Source organism: Ahaetulla prasina, chromosome 1 (genome assembly GCF_028640845.1).
Source record: "Ahaetulla prasina isolate Xishuangbanna chromosome 1, ASM2864084v1, whole genome shotgun sequence".
NCBI lineage: Eukaryota > Metazoa > Chordata > Lepidosauria > Squamata > Colubridae > Ahaetulla > Ahaetulla prasina.
The window spans coordinates 352,274,423-352,291,590 of NC_080539.1; the positions used below are offsets into that span (position 1 = coordinate 352,274,423).

At 37.8% G+C, this 17,168-nt stretch overlaps 1 protein-coding gene across 1 annotated transcript in view; it reads left to right on the forward strand.

Moving 5' to 3' along the window:
• The window catches only part of SOS2 (SOS Ras/Rho guanine nucleotide exchange factor 2), a 45,367-nt gene that overhangs the window by 4,496 nt on the left and 23,703 nt on the right, over window positions 1-17,168 (forward strand). The window contains exons 2-11 of the mRNA XM_058163108.1: window positions 501-626; window positions 3,020-3,151; window positions 3,820-3,984; window positions 4,285-4,488; window positions 5,710-5,853; window positions 7,271-7,381; window positions 11,590-11,688; window positions 15,133-15,260; window positions 15,511-16,166; window positions 16,263-16,344. Coding sequence (XP_058019091.1) covers window positions 501-626; window positions 3,020-3,151; window positions 3,820-3,984; window positions 4,285-4,488; window positions 5,710-5,853; window positions 7,271-7,381; window positions 11,590-11,688; window positions 15,133-15,260; window positions 15,511-16,166; window positions 16,263-16,344 — 1,847 coding nt within the window. The remainder of the gene's footprint in view (window positions 1-500; window positions 627-3,019; window positions 3,152-3,819; window positions 3,985-4,284; window positions 4,489-5,709; window positions 5,854-7,270; window positions 7,382-11,589; window positions 11,689-15,132; window positions 15,261-15,510; window positions 16,167-16,262; window positions 16,345-17,168) is intronic.

Below are 17,168 nucleotides of genomic sequence, written 5' to 3' on the forward strand. Positions count from 1 at the left end.
CTTCTCAGGATTTGTGAGGAATGTTATAAATAACTGCTAAATTAATTTTAATACAAGTTTCAAAATAACTTACTTCAGCTAGGGTGAATATGTATGCATGCACACATTTGTTTGGTTGATAGACTTCTGAAAGCCCTATATCTTAGGAAATTTAGTCATCTAAAAGAGGGTGTTTTCCAGAATGAGGGAATTGCAAGAAAGTAGTGGGTAAAAATATTTTTGCATGATTCACAGTTCTAAATTTAGAAGCATTTTTTCCATTCCCTTTCACATACCAAGCCTTTGAACAATTACAGAAAATGGTAACACTAAGTTATTAGTTAATGAAATAAAAGCCTACCTGTATCCTTCTATATAAATATTCATTGTTGGACATTTTATTATGGAATACTAGGAAAAAATAGTCTTTTAAAATTATAAGAGATACGGTATGGTTATCAGTATCTCTATACTCATTAATTTGTCTTCTGATTGAACATAACAAATATATCTTTCTGCAGGTTCAGCAGCAAGTCCATCCCAACCTTTCAGCCAAGGAAGATTCCCTCTTTTACATCGAGGAACTAATTCTTCAACTGCTAAATAAGTTATGCATTGCACAGCCACGGACATTTCAAGATGTGGAGGTATGAATGCAGTACATGTGAGGGAGAAAAAAACAGGTGTTTCCTCACAAAACAATGTTAGTATGAAAAGAGGAACCGAAAAATTCAACAAATGAAATCATTCAATAGAGTATTACTTTTCTAAACTAACAACGTAGATCATGAAATATGGAGAATTTTAAAATTGGTATATAGATATACTGATCAATATTATCTTGTATAAGCTATTGTACATAATATAAAACCAGCAAAATGTTATTTTTAGAGAGATAGTTTAGAGAGTTAGTTACTGACAGTAGACCTTTAAAGGAAGTCCTTGACTTATGACCACAGTTGAAGACAGTTGTTAAGTGAATTTTGCCTCATTTTATGACTTTTCTTGCCACAGTTGTTAAGTGAATAATTGCAGTTGTCATGTTAGTAATACAGTAGTTAAATGAATCTGGCTTTCCCATGGACTTGGCTTGCCAGTCGGTGAAAAAAGATGATCACATGACCCTGGGACACTGCAACTGTCATAAACACATGCTGGTTGCCAAGTGTCCGAATGTTGATCATTTGACCATAGAGGTGCCGAAAGGGTTTTAAATGTGAAAAATGGTTATAAGTAAGTTGTAGTGCTGTTGTAATATTGAATGGTCACTAAATGGATGGTTCATTCTGTGAGTGTTCAAAATTGATGCTGAATAGAATAGAATAGAATTTTATTGGCCAAGTGTGATTGGACACACAAGGAATTTGTCTTGGTGCATATGCTCTCAGTGTACATAAAAGAAAGAAAAGATACGTTCATCAAGGTACAACATTTACAACACAATTGATGATCAATATATCAATATAAATCATAGGATTGCCAGCAACAAGTTATAGTCATACAGTCATAAGTGGAAAGAGATTGGTGATGGGAACTATGAAACGATTAATAGTAGTGCAGATTCAGTAAATAGTCTGACAGTGTTGAGGGAATTATTTGTTTAGCAGAGTGATGGCCTTCGGGAAAAAACCGTTCTTGTGTCTAGTTGTTCTGGTGTGCAGTGCTCTATAGCGTCGTTTTGAGGGTAGGAGTTGAAACAGTTTATGTCCAGGATGCGAGGGATCTGCAAATATTTTCACGGCCCTCTTCTTGATTCGTGCAGTATACAGGTCCTCAATGGAAGGCAAGTTATAGCTGTTACAGTGTCCCCTTGGCCACATGAATAAAATTTGGCACTTAGTAGTTTGCCTGCCCTTACAATTGCAGGGACACTGCAACTTCCCCTCACTACCTATCTCTTAATCTTCCAGCTACCCACCAGTTCACAAAAAGCTGCTATGGTCCTGATGGCCTCATCCTGTTCACTGATTACTTCTCCCAACCTCACCAGGGTTCTCTTTCCTCCACCCCATGGCCCTCTCCCAGCCCACCACAGCCAGAAGACCCAGGCCTTCTCCTTGCCCCCATTATGCCCATCTACTTAATTACAGAAAAGGCAAAGGTAAGTAGACTTGGGCATGATGGGACAAGAAGAGGGCCTGGCCCTCCAAGCTCTGGCAACTTTAATGTGCTAGTGGGTGCTGAACCTCCCAGGGCCTGCCCCATCCCCTGAGGGACGCTGTAGAATTGCTTAATGACCTGCACAATAGCAATAGGACTTACTGTCTGAGATGGTGTAGGGTTTCCTGCTGGGCAGGGGGTTGGACTAGAAGGCCTCCAAGGCCTTCCAACTCTCTTGTTATTGTTATTATTATTATTACTTATATACTGCTTCACAGTGCTTTACCGGCCTCTCTAAGCGGTTTACAGAGTCAGCATATTGCCTCCAACAATCTTGGTCCTCATTCTACTAGAAGGATAGAAAGCTGAGTCAACCTTGAGCTGGTGAGATTCGGACTGCTGAACTGCTAGCAGTTGACAGTCAGCAGAATTAGTCTGCAATATTGCATTCTAATTACTGTGCCACAATGGCTGTTAATACCTCAATAGCTTAATGCCAGAACAGAGAGAATGGAATTGCAGTCATGGAGCAAAGTGGTCAGGTGGACATTTTGCTTAGCAACCACTTCACTCAACGATCAAGAGTTCGGTCCCAGTTGTGATTTTAAGTCGAGGACTACCTATAATGCTCTTCTGCATTAAAACATACAAGAGAAATTGCATCGTTATTGCAAACAAACTTATGGAAAGTTTGTGACAGAGAATCTTTATTCTTAATTCCGAATGGTGTGTTCAGTTCCTATGCATTATGCTGTTTTCCACTCCATCAGAAAATTAAAATAATATTTTGAAAAGTATTCTGAGTCAATGCAGTGCTGCATGGCTGTTGTTTGGAAGGGAAACAAATACTCAGAGAAATAAATGATATACTCTAGCAAAATTTAAAGATTTCTCTTTTTTTATTGAGAATTTTACAGCTGGGTTTTTTGCACTTGGACAGGAACGTGTTCAAAAGACATTTCCTCATCCAATTGACAAGTGGGCAATTGCAGATGCACAGTCAGCTATTGAGAAGCGAAAACGAAGAAATCCTCTCCTGCTGCCGGTGGACAAAATACATCCTTTATTAAAGGTATACTGGGACAAAAATATTGGTGATGTAATATGACATTTTTAATCTGCTAAATTTAATAATTTTCTCTCCTATCCTTTACTAAGACACTCTTCCCTGAAAAATATGAAGTAATTGTGAAGTAGCAGAATATAATTAGACATGCAGAAAAAAATATGCATTCTTGAAAGAAAAGTTTATGTCCTGTGGTTAGAAAAGGGGAAAAGGTTCAAGCAGAGAAAGAAATACCATTTCTAGTTGTGGGTAAAAAAGAAACCGAGAATGGCACCAGCCTCACAATAGTATGTAGAATCTTATCCATGGAGGTTATGCTTCTCTTTTTGGAGGCTTGTGTATGTTCTGCAGGATCTTTGACTCCAAGTTAAAGTGTGTATACTTTACACCCTTTCCATCATGAAGTAACATTTTTGGAGGACCCAGGTGTAATCAAATGAATTTGTGTGATGTCAAAAAAGATTATCAGTAGTTTGTAAAATCTCTCTTAAAAGTGCCAAAATTACAAAGGATTTGGGTGGTTTTGAGGAGGGAATCAGAAACATCTTTTTCAGGTATCTTATGTTGTGTAGCCTTGCATGTAAATATCCTTGTGGTACCCAGCTGTCTGACTTTGCTCAAATAAAAGCATAATAAATGGGATTTTATACATATTCTTTTGTGTTAATTTTCAGGAGGTTCTTGGTTATAAAATAGATTATCACATGTCTCTTTACATTGTGGCTGTCCTGGAATACATCTCTGCTGATATCTTAAAATTGGCTGGCAATTATGTTTTCAACATACGACATTTTGAGATTTCCCAACAGGACATTAAAGTATCCATGTGTGCTGATAAGGTGAGGTTCTATGGAAATCCCAAATATATGTAAATATTTCAGCTCAATTATATAGTTGTTGGGTATTCTCCTTGCTATTTCATCTTGCCATAAATATATCTTTGTTATAGAGCAGCTTTAAATTACATTTCTGTGTCAATAACATGTACTCAAAGAAATTATGACACTTTTTTCAAAAAATTGTATTATGAATTTATTAATCAATAAAATATTGAATTCAATAGTTTTTCAAAAAGGCCATAACTTCATATTGGGTTATAAAATATTTGCTCATGTGTAAAATATATCTTCTCTATTTAGGTGTTAATGGATATGTTTGATCAAGATGACATTGGTTTGATTTCCTTATGTGAGGAAGAGCCTTCTTCTTCTGGTGAACTTAATTACTATGATCTTGTCAGGACTGAAATTGCAGATGAAAGACAGTATCTTCGGGAGCTGAATTTGATCATAAAAGTATTTCGAGAAGCTTTTCTATCTAACAAAAAGCTGTTTATGGCCAATGTAAGTCAGTCCTTTGCCAAATTGGCCCTTTGTTGTGATACAATGTGTTCTTTGAAATAAATTTAATTATGGTAAAAACTTCCCCCTCTTGAAATCTTATTTTAATGAGCAACAGGTAACTAAAAATCTCCTTTATTGCATGTTAGTTTTCTAGTTTCTCTTTTTAAAAAAGTGTTTTTCAAGAATGCAAACATTCTTTCTTCAGGAAATCAAAATGAATTACCTTATTTTGAATCAGCAATTAAAATAAATCATAAATAATGCATAAAAATTGCAGTTGAAATCTTGCCATATACTGTACAACTGCAAATCTTTTAAAGGTGTTTCGAGACTTGCACAATACATGGAGAAGTTCAGCTCTGTGAATGCTTTCCGTTCAAAAGAGCAGGACTTCTTATGTAAAATGCCACTTTTTCCATAAACGTCTGTTTAAAGAACAGTAGCTGAGGCAAGCATTTAAATAACTTATCAGAAGTTTGTGTAGAAAAAGAGACTATATAAAATAATTCATCAAGTATAAAATTCTTTAGATTTTACTTAGCAACATTCAAATACCTATACTTCAGCTCCCAAAATTCTCCAGCCAATTCTGGGAGTTGAAGTTCAGACATCTTAAATGTTGCTAAAATTGAGAAACACTAGTCTAAAATGATATAAAATCTTCCTTAATCTTTTGGTTTAATTCGAACTGCTGAGCTGCCGACCTTTCGATCGACAAGCTCAACGTCCTAGCCCTTGAGCCACCACGTCCCCCTTAAAAGTGATACAATAGATCACTTTTAAGGGGGACGCGGTGGCTCAAGGGCTAGGATGTTGAGCTTGTCAATCGAAAGGTCGGCAGTTCAGCGGTTCGAATCTCTAGTGCTGCCGTGTAACAGGGTGAGCTCCCGTTACTTGTCCCAGCTTCTGCCAACCTAGCAGTTTCGAAAGCACGTAAAAATGCAAGTAGAAAAAATAGGGACCACCCTTGGTGGGAAGGTAACAGCGTTCCGTGCGCCTTTGGCATTGAGTCATGCCAGCCAAATGACCACGGAGACGTCTTCGGACAGCGCTGGCTCTTCGGCTTTGAAATGGAGATGAGCACTGCCCCCTAGAATCGGCAACGACTAGCACGTATGTGCGAGGGGAACCTTTACTTTTACCTTATCACTTTTAATCAAATAGCAGAATATTTTTAAAAATGTAAAAAGATATACATTCAGAATGGATTTTTTTCCTCAGGATATTGACATCATATTCAGCAACATCACAGATATCCATGAATTGACAGTGAAGCTCTTGGGATTAATTGAGGACACAGTTGAAATGACTGATGAAAGTAGTCCTCATCCCCTGGTTGGCAGTTGTTTTGAAGATCTAGCAGAAGTGAGTTAGCAGTGCTATTCCATTTATTATTCAGTGGGGCATGACTAATTCAGATTTTTCAGATGTGTGTGTATTTAAGAATGAATTACTTCTGCTATGGAGGATTACTCTGTTTCCCTCTCTACCTCCAAATATACAATTAGCCTGTTAAAGTGCTGGCATATAATACATTTATTATAAAACTTTTTTTATAACTGGGAATACAGACTTGAAGAAGATACATGGTGGGCAAACCTAAAAAGTCTTTTTCTTTGAAAGCCTACTTATTCATTATGAGTTCCTCCAGTGTTTGTCTGAATTTAAAAATACAAAGTTAATGATACAATATCTTAAATGGGAAAAATACTAATTCAGATATCATGTTTTCTCAGCTTATTAGCAATTAAAGAATGCCAAAGTAATGCTTTAATAATTGGTAAGTTACTGTAATGGTTTCTTTTGTCACACGTGATAACAAAATATTCTTGCAGAAAACAATGATGAAATGGCTTGTACTCTTTCTGAAGTACTGGTTTGTTGCAGAATATATCATACAGTATGTGGTCACAGCTTCCTTTTCTGTATTTTATTAGAAGATACTAATAGGTTGCCTTTCTACTTCAAAAGTCTTTGCTGATTTAATCATTTTATTAAACCTATGATATATAGAGCAGTTTTTTGGAAAGCTTGTTGATATCCCCTAACTGATATTTTTCAGGCTTAATTAAACACAAGATCAATTAAACATAAATATTATCTTTAAGAACAACCAGAGCTTGATAAAATTGGGTGTAACTCAGTTTTGGAATAATATTAAAACATGGTTTGTTTATAGAAATGTCCTTGCATTGCCCTTCTTTCTTCCCTTTAACACATAAATTCATTTCTGCATTTCCTAGTTTTCAGTAACTGGAATTTTCTGATATTTAATGGCTTGCTCTAAAAACAATTTGATGAATTTTCCAACTGTGATTTGTCAATTCACACTTAGCTAATGGAAAAACAGGAACTAAATAGGAGAACTGTTAGACTATGTAATTGTTGTATATCAAGTACATCACTTGCATAGTCATTTTGATTTCTAAACTATAGCATGTTGTTAAGATGAACTGATATGTGTGCTGGGTGTTTGAAATTATCACTGGATTCATTTTCAGATGAAAGATTTCTAGTTATTTGTGTTCTATATACTATACTTACAGTTGTATAGTGTTTAAATGTGTTTGGATAAAGTTATCCTTGCTATATATTGGTCCATTAGCTATATATTGCTAATTGCTATTGCTATATATTGGGTAATTTAAATTGCACTTCATTATCCAAGTTGGATAGATGATATTCCATTAAATATGTAAAAGTAGAACCATTAAAACTTCTCTTATGTAATTAGTAATTTCTCTAAATCACATATTTTACAATGCTTATTCTATTTTTCTAGGAACAAGCCTTTGACCCATATGAAACCTTATCGCAGGAAATCCTTTCACCACAATATCAAGAACATTTTAATAATGTAATGGCTAAACCTGCTGTGGCCTTACACTTCCAGGTATATATGCAGATGTGAAAGTTCTAATTTAAAAATAAAACAGAATATTTATTTATTTATTTATTTATTAAATTTTTATACCGCCCTTCTCCCGAAGGACTCAGGGCGGTGTACAGCCAAAATAAAACAAGAATGTATACAATTTAAAACAACAATTAAAAAGAGCAAATTTAAAGGCTGATTATTAAAATTTAAATTAAGAAGTTAAAAAATATTAAAAAACCCAATTAAAATACATCCCTAATTATGCCAGTCCCGCTTTAATGAATAAATATGTTTTGAGCTCACGACGGAAGGTCCGAAGATCAGGCACTTGACGCAGGCCGGGGGGAAGTTCGTTCCAGAGCGTCACTGCCCCCACAGAGAAGGCCCTACTCCTGGGGGCCGCCAGCCGACATTGTTTGGCGGACGGCACCCTGAGGAGACCCTCTCTGTGCGAGCGTACGGGTCGGTGGGAGGCAAAGGGTAACAGCAGGCAGTCTCGTAAGTACCCGGGTCCTAAGCCATGGAGCGCTTTAAAGATAGTTACCAAAATCTTGAAGCGCACCGAAGACCACAGGAAGCCAGTGCAAGCTACGGAGCAGCGATGTCACGTGGGAGCCACGAGCGGCTCCCGTTACTACTCGCGCAGCCGCATTCTGGACTAACTGCAGCCTCCGGGTGCACCTCAAGGGCAGCCCCATGTAGAGAGCATTGCAATAATCCAGCCTAGACGTAACCAGAGCGTGAGTGACCGTGCATAAGGCATCCCGATCAAGGAAGGGACGCAACTGGCGAACCAGGCGAACCTGGTAAAAGGCCCTCCTGGCGACGGCCGCCAGGTGTTCATCTAAAGACAGCCGTCCATCCAGGAGGATGCCCAAGTTGCGAACCACCTCCTTTGGGGCCACTAACTGCTTCAACAGTCAGCCGCGGATGCAGCTGACTGTACCGGGATGCCGCATCCACAGCCACTCCGTCTTGGAGGATTGAGCTTGAGTCTGTTTCTCCCCATCCAGACCCGTACAGCTTCCAGGCACCGGGACAGCACTTCGACCGCTTCGTTGGGGTGGTCCGGGGTGGAGAAGTACAGCTGAGTATCATCAGCGTACAGATGATAACTCACCCCGAAACCACTGATGACCTCACCCAGCGGCTTCATATAGATGTTGAACAGGGTAGGCGAGAGAATCGACCCCTGAGGCACCCCACAAGTGAGGCGCCTCGAGGACGACCTCTGCCCCCTGTCAACACCGTCTGCGACCGGTCAGAGAGATAGGAGGAGAACCACCGATAAACGGTGCCCCCCACTCCCAATCCCTCCAACCGCGCAGCAGGATACCATGGTCGATGGTATCGAAGCCGCTGAGAGATCTAATAGGACCAAGGCAGAGGAGCAACCCCTGTCCCTGTCCCTCCAGAGGTCATCCACCAACGCGACCAAAGCCGTCTCCGTGCTATAACCGGGTTGGAAGCCGGACTGGAACGGGTCCAGATAGACAGTTTCCTCCAGGTGCCGGGGGAGCTGCCATGCAACCACACTCTCTACAACCTTCGCCACAAAGCGAAGGTTGGAGACTGGACGATAATTACCCAAAATAGCTGGGTCCAGGGAAGGCTTCTTGAGGAGAGGTCTCACCACCGCCTCCTTCAAGGCGGCGGGGAAAACCCCTTCCATCAAAGAAGCATTTATAATCCCCTGGAGCCAGCCTCGTGTCACTTCCTGAGCAGCCAGCACTAACCAGGAAGGGCACGGGTCCAGTAAACATGTAGTTGCATGTAACCTCCCCAGCAACCTGTCCATGTCCTCGGGAGCCACAGAATCAAACTCATCCCATATAACCTCAACAAGACGTGTCTCTGTCGTCCCGGCTGGATCCTGAATATATATATATATATTTGTTTTCTGATAATAAATAAATAAATATATATATTTATTTCATGTGTTAGTAATCTTGATAGAATAATTTAAATTGTAGAATCCGGTTATTGTTGAATTCCATGATAAATTCCTTATCATTACCCACCTGTATTGCTCAGATTGTAAATTTGTGAAGTTGGGAGGTCAAAACTGTAGATGGACAGAAGTATTCTTTTTGGAGAGTAGTGGCTTTCTCCTTATAACTGTGTCATGCACACCATTGTTGTTCAGTGTTGTCCTGATGAACCCTGGCATTTCATGAACTCTGGCATTTGCCATTAGAAGAGAGGTTTTTAGTTCCTTAGATATTACCTGGGTTCTTTGAGACCTCATGTAGTATTAAATACCTTCTTCAGTGTGATCTTGTTCAATCACTTCTAGGAAGGTTTAGCATTAAATTGCCCTCATATGTACACAATCTGCCTGACAGCAGACTTTGTAAATAGTTTTATAACCTTTTCCTGCCTTGCGAGCAACTGTTTTTCAGATGTACTCAGAAACCTCCTTTGTTCAAGCCTTGACACGCTTCCACATACCTGCTTTGTAAAGATCGGATTTGATAGTGAATTCCCAGAATTCTGTTCTTTAAGGGAGGACCGACCACACTCACACCTGATTATCATTCTATTGATTGAACCATCTGATTCTAATTTCCCCTTCAAATGAACTCATAATCCTAGAGGTTCATATACCTTGCCACACGCATGGCTTTGGATCATTTTCCTCAATAAATAATAAACAAGTATAATATTTTTGACTCATTAACTTAATTGGGTTCTCTTTGTTCTAGGATAAAGCTAGTGTGGAAAATACACGTTTTAAGGAATATTTATGCAGAAATATTGAACATTCAAAAGGATTAACAAACTTTTAAGCATCACCATTTACAAAGACATAATACAAAAAATTAGCCGTATAATTTTCCATCTCTTGTTTTCTGGATTTCAGCTCTTCTGTCTAATGAAGACATAAGAATTTTTGAAAGCTTGCAATTAATAATTTTCATTGGTCTAATAAAGATTTTTTCCCCTCCTTCAGTTGAAGATTGCCTATTCTGCCATATAGCTGCTTTCGCTATGGATATAGATTATATCTATGATTTATAAAGTTCATGGTCTTCAATGGGCTATATTGTTTTCTCAATTTTGGTATTGTCTGACAAGCAAACATTGGCTGTCCATAACTTACCATGATTCTTTAGTTACGATCACAATGTTTGAATTGGTCTTTACAGTTTAATTATATATCTGTCACTGAACTAAACTCTTTCCTCAGACAATGAGTATTCCATAGAATCTCTACAGCAGTAGTCCCAAAGCTTTGTGGCACTCACACAAGAGAGGATGGAAGCCCTTTGGGGCACTGCTTGCACAAGTGGAACTGTGCACACGTACCGGCCCGCCTCTTGTATGGCCCAGTTCCAAATAGGCCACGGCCCTCTTACAGGCTTCTCCATGCCAAAAGCTTTTGCAAAGGGATGGAAGGTCTGAAGCAGTACGAGATCGTTCCCCCCCCAAAGCCTTTCATCCGTAAGCAAAAGAAGAAGAAAAAGCCTTTGGGGGCATGGTCTCATGCTCCTTCAGACTCATTGAGGCTGCCCAATGCCCCAAAAATGTATTTAATGTCCTGAACAGGCAGCCTTGGTGAGTCAGCGAAGCTGAGCAGGTGTGCTCATCCACTCAGCCTTTGCTGTCATCACTCTCCTTTTGGAGCACCAGGAGTAGGCAGCTTGACAGCAGAACTGAGGGATGAGAGGGGAACTGGGCTGCACGAGCAACGGGTTGGCACACATGGACGCATGTATAGCTCCATCCATACAAGAGAGAAAAGAAGCCTTTTGGGCACTGCATGCGCAAGTGAAGCTGCGTGTGCACACCAGCCTGCCTCTTGCATGACCCAGTTCCAAATAGGCCATGGCCCGGTAATGGGCCATGGCCTAGGGGTTGGGGACCCCTGTTCTAAAGAGACTTTAGAGATGATAAAATCTGGGTAATCTGTGGTTTGAAAGGTTTAGTTTGTTGAAATGTTCATGAAACTTTCCTTCCATCCTACTAGATGCAATAAATTATCCTAAAGGCTTTTAATGTTAGGATAGCCTATACGGAGGATGTTTATCTATCTATCATCTGTCTGTCTGTCTGTCTGTCTGTCTGTCTGTCTGTCTATCTATCTATCTATCTTTTTCACAAAACATGTACGGTATGTCATCCTCTCATAGCTTCTATTCAGCTCACAGTATAATTTTGAATGTCTTGTCTCTTCTTCCTTTGACAATCATTGAAATCAGACTTACTTTTTTTCCCTTCAGTCAATTGCTGATGGCTTTAAAGAAGCAGTACAATATGTCCTACCACGCCTCATGTTAGTTCCTGTTTATCACTGTCTCCACTATTTTGAATTGCTACAGGTGAGATATGCTGTTTAAAATAAAAGTAAATTCCATATGCAAGTTGAATGTGCAAATGTACTAAATCTGAATTAAATAAAAATGTTGCATCTGTTTCATATACCTAATTTGGTCATTTAAACATGTAAACTACTTACTATTATTTTTGTTTTGTATACTTTTTTCATTTTAGCTTGACTAGTGTTTGTACTGGAATTTAAAAAATAAAATGTGGATTTACAGCATCTGCCAGCAATACATTAAAAATACAGTTAAGTTTTATTAGCATGAGTTAATAATATACCCAGCTGATAGATGAATTTTTCCCAGCTTAGTGCTTTCCAAATCTGTTGTTCTTAGATTGTATCAGTTAAAGATAGACACCTCTTGGAAGCACCAGATTCAGGTGTGTTGAAGGCTCATTAGACTATCCTGTGTACAGACCCCGTTGGAAAAAAATGCAACCCGTGCAAAAACAATAAGGTGAACATTTCATAGACTTTGGACAGTTATCCATTTTGTATAACAGCTAAGAGAGATTCTTCCCTAATCAAAATATAGATATACACAACTTGCACAATGTTAGGGGTAAATACATTTAAGGCAATCAACCATGGGTGGGTAAGCAGTTGGTGGTCCATTGATAGCCATTTGACAATATTGAAGGAAATAGAAGACCTGTATTATTGCATGGGTCAGGAGGAGTACTGAGAAGATATCTACAGACCCCTCATAAATTGGGGGTATAAATTGCTTCAACTCCTCCCTGGACATAAATTGCTTCAACTCCTCCCTTCAGGATTGCATTACAGTGCACTGCATGCCAAAACAACTAATCACAGGGACAGTTTTTTTTATTTTTTTATTTTTTATTTATTTATTTTGTCACAACATCATATAAAAAGATTTTATAGTATATAAACATATATACTATATGCACTATATATATGTATATATATATATACTATAGTATATATATGCATATATACTATATATACAGAATGCAGCTGCGCGGATGATTGAGGGAGCACCACGTTGCTCCCGGGTAACACCACTCCTGCGCAGTCTGCACTGTCTACCTGTGGTCTTTCGGGTGCGCTTCAAGGTTTTGGTTACCACCTTTAAAGCGCTCCATGGCTTAGGGCCCGGGTACTTACGGGACCGCCTGCTATTACCCTGTGCCTCCCATCGACCCGTACGCTCCTACAGAGAGGGTCTCCTCAGGGTGCCGTCCGCCAAGCAATGCCGGCTGGCGGCCCCCAGGGGAAGGGCCTTCTCTGTTGGAGCACCTACTCTCTGGAACGACCTTCCCCCCGGTTTGCGCCAAATATCTGACCTTCGGACCTTTCGCCGGGAATTAAAAACTCACTTATTCATTCAAGCGGGACTGGACTGATTTTTTAGACTTTTTAAATTTCTAAATTTTAATTTTAAATTTTTAAATCTTCTGTAATTTTATATGGGGTATTTTAGGTTCGTCAATTTGACGGTTTTAATTCGGCCACCATTGAATAAGTATTTTAAATTGATTTTTAACTTTGTATATTTATTGCTTTTTATCTTGGCTGTACACCGCCCTGAGTCCTTCGGGAGAAGGGCGGTATAAAAGTTAAATAAATAAATAAATAAATAAATAAAATATGAGTAAATATTGGGAGGTATAAACATCTATATATATATATATAGGAAGAAGAAAAGAAAAACAATAGGACAGGAACGGTAGGCACATTTGTGCGCTTATGCACGCCCCTTATGGTCCTCTTAGGAATGGGGTGAGATCAATAGTGGAAAGTTTTTGGTTAAAGCTTTTAGGATTATGGGAAGAGACCACAGAGTCAGGTAAAGTATTCCAAGCACTGATGATTCTGTTACAGAAGTCATATTTTCTGCAATCTAGATTAAAACGGTTAACATTAAGTTTAAATCTGTTGGTTGCTCTTGTATTATTGCAGTTAAAACTGAAGTAGTCTTTAACAGGAAGGACATTACAATAGATAATTCTATGAGTTAAACTTAGGTCTTGTCGAAGGCGACGGAGTTCCAAGTTTTCTAAGCCTAGGATTTCAAGTCTGGTGGGTTAGTTATTTACCTCACGCTGTCAGTCTACTAAACAGTTAATTCTCGTAGTGTTATCTAATGTCTATGTATATTTACCCATATAATATGGCTGTAATATTATCATTTATCCTTCTTATTATCTTCTTTACTCCACCCTATTATTGGTATTGCGACGATGAAGATTCTATTGCTTTGCATGGAAAACTATTGTACCAGAGACAAATTCCTTGTGTGTCTTATCACACTTGGCTAATAAAGTATTCTATCCTATCCTATCCTATCCTCTACCTGGCACTTCTTAGTTGTTTCAATTTTTACAAAGAATGTTGTCTAAATGATCCAGAATGATATGTCATACATGATGTAAGAGAGCAGATTCACAACAATATTAAATGCAAAATATTTATGACTACTGCTCTTCCTATTTCAAAACATGTCTACACCAATCAGGCTGAATTTTAAATTCCCTCAAATGGAGTGAAGGGTCACTTTCTTGTTGCTTCCTGATTTAAAGAAAATAAATCAGTATATAATAGATATATACAGATATGTAATAAGAATAAATTAGTACACGATGTCAGTCAAGTCTAAGAGAAATACGAACAAGGCTTTAATAATTAGAATGTTAAATTTAGCATTACTCAGAACTATTTGTTTTCATTAAAAGTGTGCAAAATGTTTTGTTCTGAAATGCTTGGAGAATGAAACTTCATGATGTTTCCATATTTCAAGATTTCTGAAATAGTTTCAAGGTTGAAATGTTCCTAAAATGTTTATATCAGCTTTTTTTGTGTGTTGAAAACATTTGAAGTGAAACATTTTCTACATCCTTAACTTCTCATTATTGTAGCTACCTTAAAATCTTATTTCCTTTTCAGTATTGTAATTGAAAATGAACTTGTAATGCGTGCAGGAGAAAGTGTCCAACATTTGATATTCAAAGAATACTCTTTATCACTGCTGCTCAAAATTTAAATATAGAATTAGAAAAACCCATTATATGTCTTTTGTCAGATGTCCTGCTCTGATATCCAACCACTGTGCTTTTTAATTTATGCTTATCCATGAAAACATAGCAAAAAGTGACTTGCAACCAACAAGTGATTTGTTTGGTTATATATTCTGACTGCTATTTAAATTATGCTTTTAGAAAATTTTTAAGACGTAAGTATCAACAGGATGAATTATTTGTATGTGCAACTGCCTGAAATAAACACAGATTTTTATGTTTGGACTAATCATTTTTGTTTTGTTCACTTGAATTGCTAAAATAATTGTTTTGTTCAGTGTGCATGGAAATGTATTCTTAGGTTGTTTACAATTTGTATTTTGGTTACTCAGATATTTTTATAAATTCTTCTTTACTAAATGAACTCCCCTTAAAATAGAAATATTTGTTCTTTTCAGCAACTTCAAGAATGCAGTGAAGATGAAGAAGACTGTGAATGTTTAAAACAAGCCATCACAGCTCTCCTGAATCTCCAATGTAGTATGGAACGCATTTATAACAAACATTCACCTAGACGTCGGCCTGGGTAAGAAAATTAGTCATGGCATTGTTCTAGCTGCGGTTTAAAGTCTTTAGAAACATTAGCAAATATGTTGACATTTGAAGATAAAGGCAGATAATGTCACAGGAATTAATGCTGTGAGTCAGCACCCTGTCACTTTCTTTTCCTTCTGTTAAGGCTTTTTTACACATTTTGTTTTAAAGGTAAGCATATCTGCTTTGCACAGACTATAGCTGGTAACTGCCAAATTTAATCTGATAAACTATGCTTTTAGGGAGCCTGTGTCTTGGTTCTACAACCGCCAAATAAGAAGCAAGCATCTAGCCATTAAAAAAATGAATGAGATCCAGAAAAACATTGATGGTTGGGAAGGCAAAGATATTGGTCAGTGTTGTAATGAATTCATAATGGAAGGCACACTGGCAAGAGTAGGAGCCAAGCATGAACGACATGTATTTCTCTTTGATGGTTTAATGATCAGCTGCAAAGCAAACCATGGGCAGTCACGACTTCCAGGTTATAGCAACGCAGAATACCGACTCAAAGAAAAAATTATTATGAGGAAAGTCCATATAGTTGATAAAGATGACACTTGTGAATACAAAAATGCCTTTGAGCTGGTGCCTAAGGATGAGAACAGCTTTATCTTTGCTGCCAAGTCTGCTGAAGAGAAGAGCAACTGGATGGCAGCCCTGATTTCCCTCCAGTATCGTAGCACCCTGGACCGAATGTTGGATGCTGTATTATTGCAAGAAGAGAATGAGCAGCCCCTGCGACTCCCCAGTCCAAGCAGCTATCGTTTTGCAGTGGAAGACTCTGAGGAGAACATGGTTTTTGAGGACAATCTTCAGAGCAGGAATGGGATTCCAATCATCAAAGGTGGAACTGTGGTGAAACTAATTGAAAGACTAACTTACCACATGTATGCAGGTATCATAATTTCCAATATAATGTTTTTTACGTTATTGACTTTTGGGAGTTACGACTTATGAAATACTTAATTTGGAATTGTGTTTGCCTTTCTAGATCCTAATTTTGTACGTACTTTCCTTACCACATATCGCTCCTTCTGTAAGCCGCAAGAGCTCCTAAGTTTGTTGATAGAAAGGTAAATAAAAAATCTTCCCAATTCCTTTTTGATGAATTTTGATCTCATAGTAACAATAAGAAAATCACCATATTGTTAAGCCATTGTAATAATTTAAATGTTGGCACATTTATTTTTGAGCAATCTATTTTAATGGCATTTCCTATCTATTTTCCAGAATTCACTACATACTTAATTATATAAAGCTTTAGAAAGGTTTATGTGGTTTGGCAATATAAAGCTGAAACAGTTTGGATTCAGTTAAAAAGAGATCATGAAGAAAATCTGCTGGACAAAGATTTTTTTTCATTGCATTAATGCTTGGATAATTGGTGGCATACTACTAGTAATTATTTAAGTCCTGGTGGAACAACTGGAGCAAATATTACATGCAGCACATAACATAAGTTGTAAAAATGTGACAATAGTTTTCATAGTGCTTTGCCCAAGCAGAATACAAGTTTGGAATTTGATACTAGGATGAAAAGATGAAAATGGATTTTCAGAAACAGTACAAATTCAGAATTACAGTATTGCATACAACCCATTAGAAAGATGAAGGTTCAAATATTGACCTGTATAACCTAAATTTTGATTTTCTTAGAATCCTTTAGATCATTTATTTGGTTTGCAAACTTCCTGACTATGAAGAAATGACTAGAAAAACAGGTCAAAAGAAACTGAAATAATCTAAATTTTAGTAATTGTTATGTTTTATGACAAAACTGTTTCTGAGAAAAATGATTGAATTGCCAACATTCAAGCTCAGTCCAATGACAAAGAAATTGTCAGCTGCATTCCATTTGTATATTGTACGGCTGATTAGGCTCCCATAGAAAAATCAG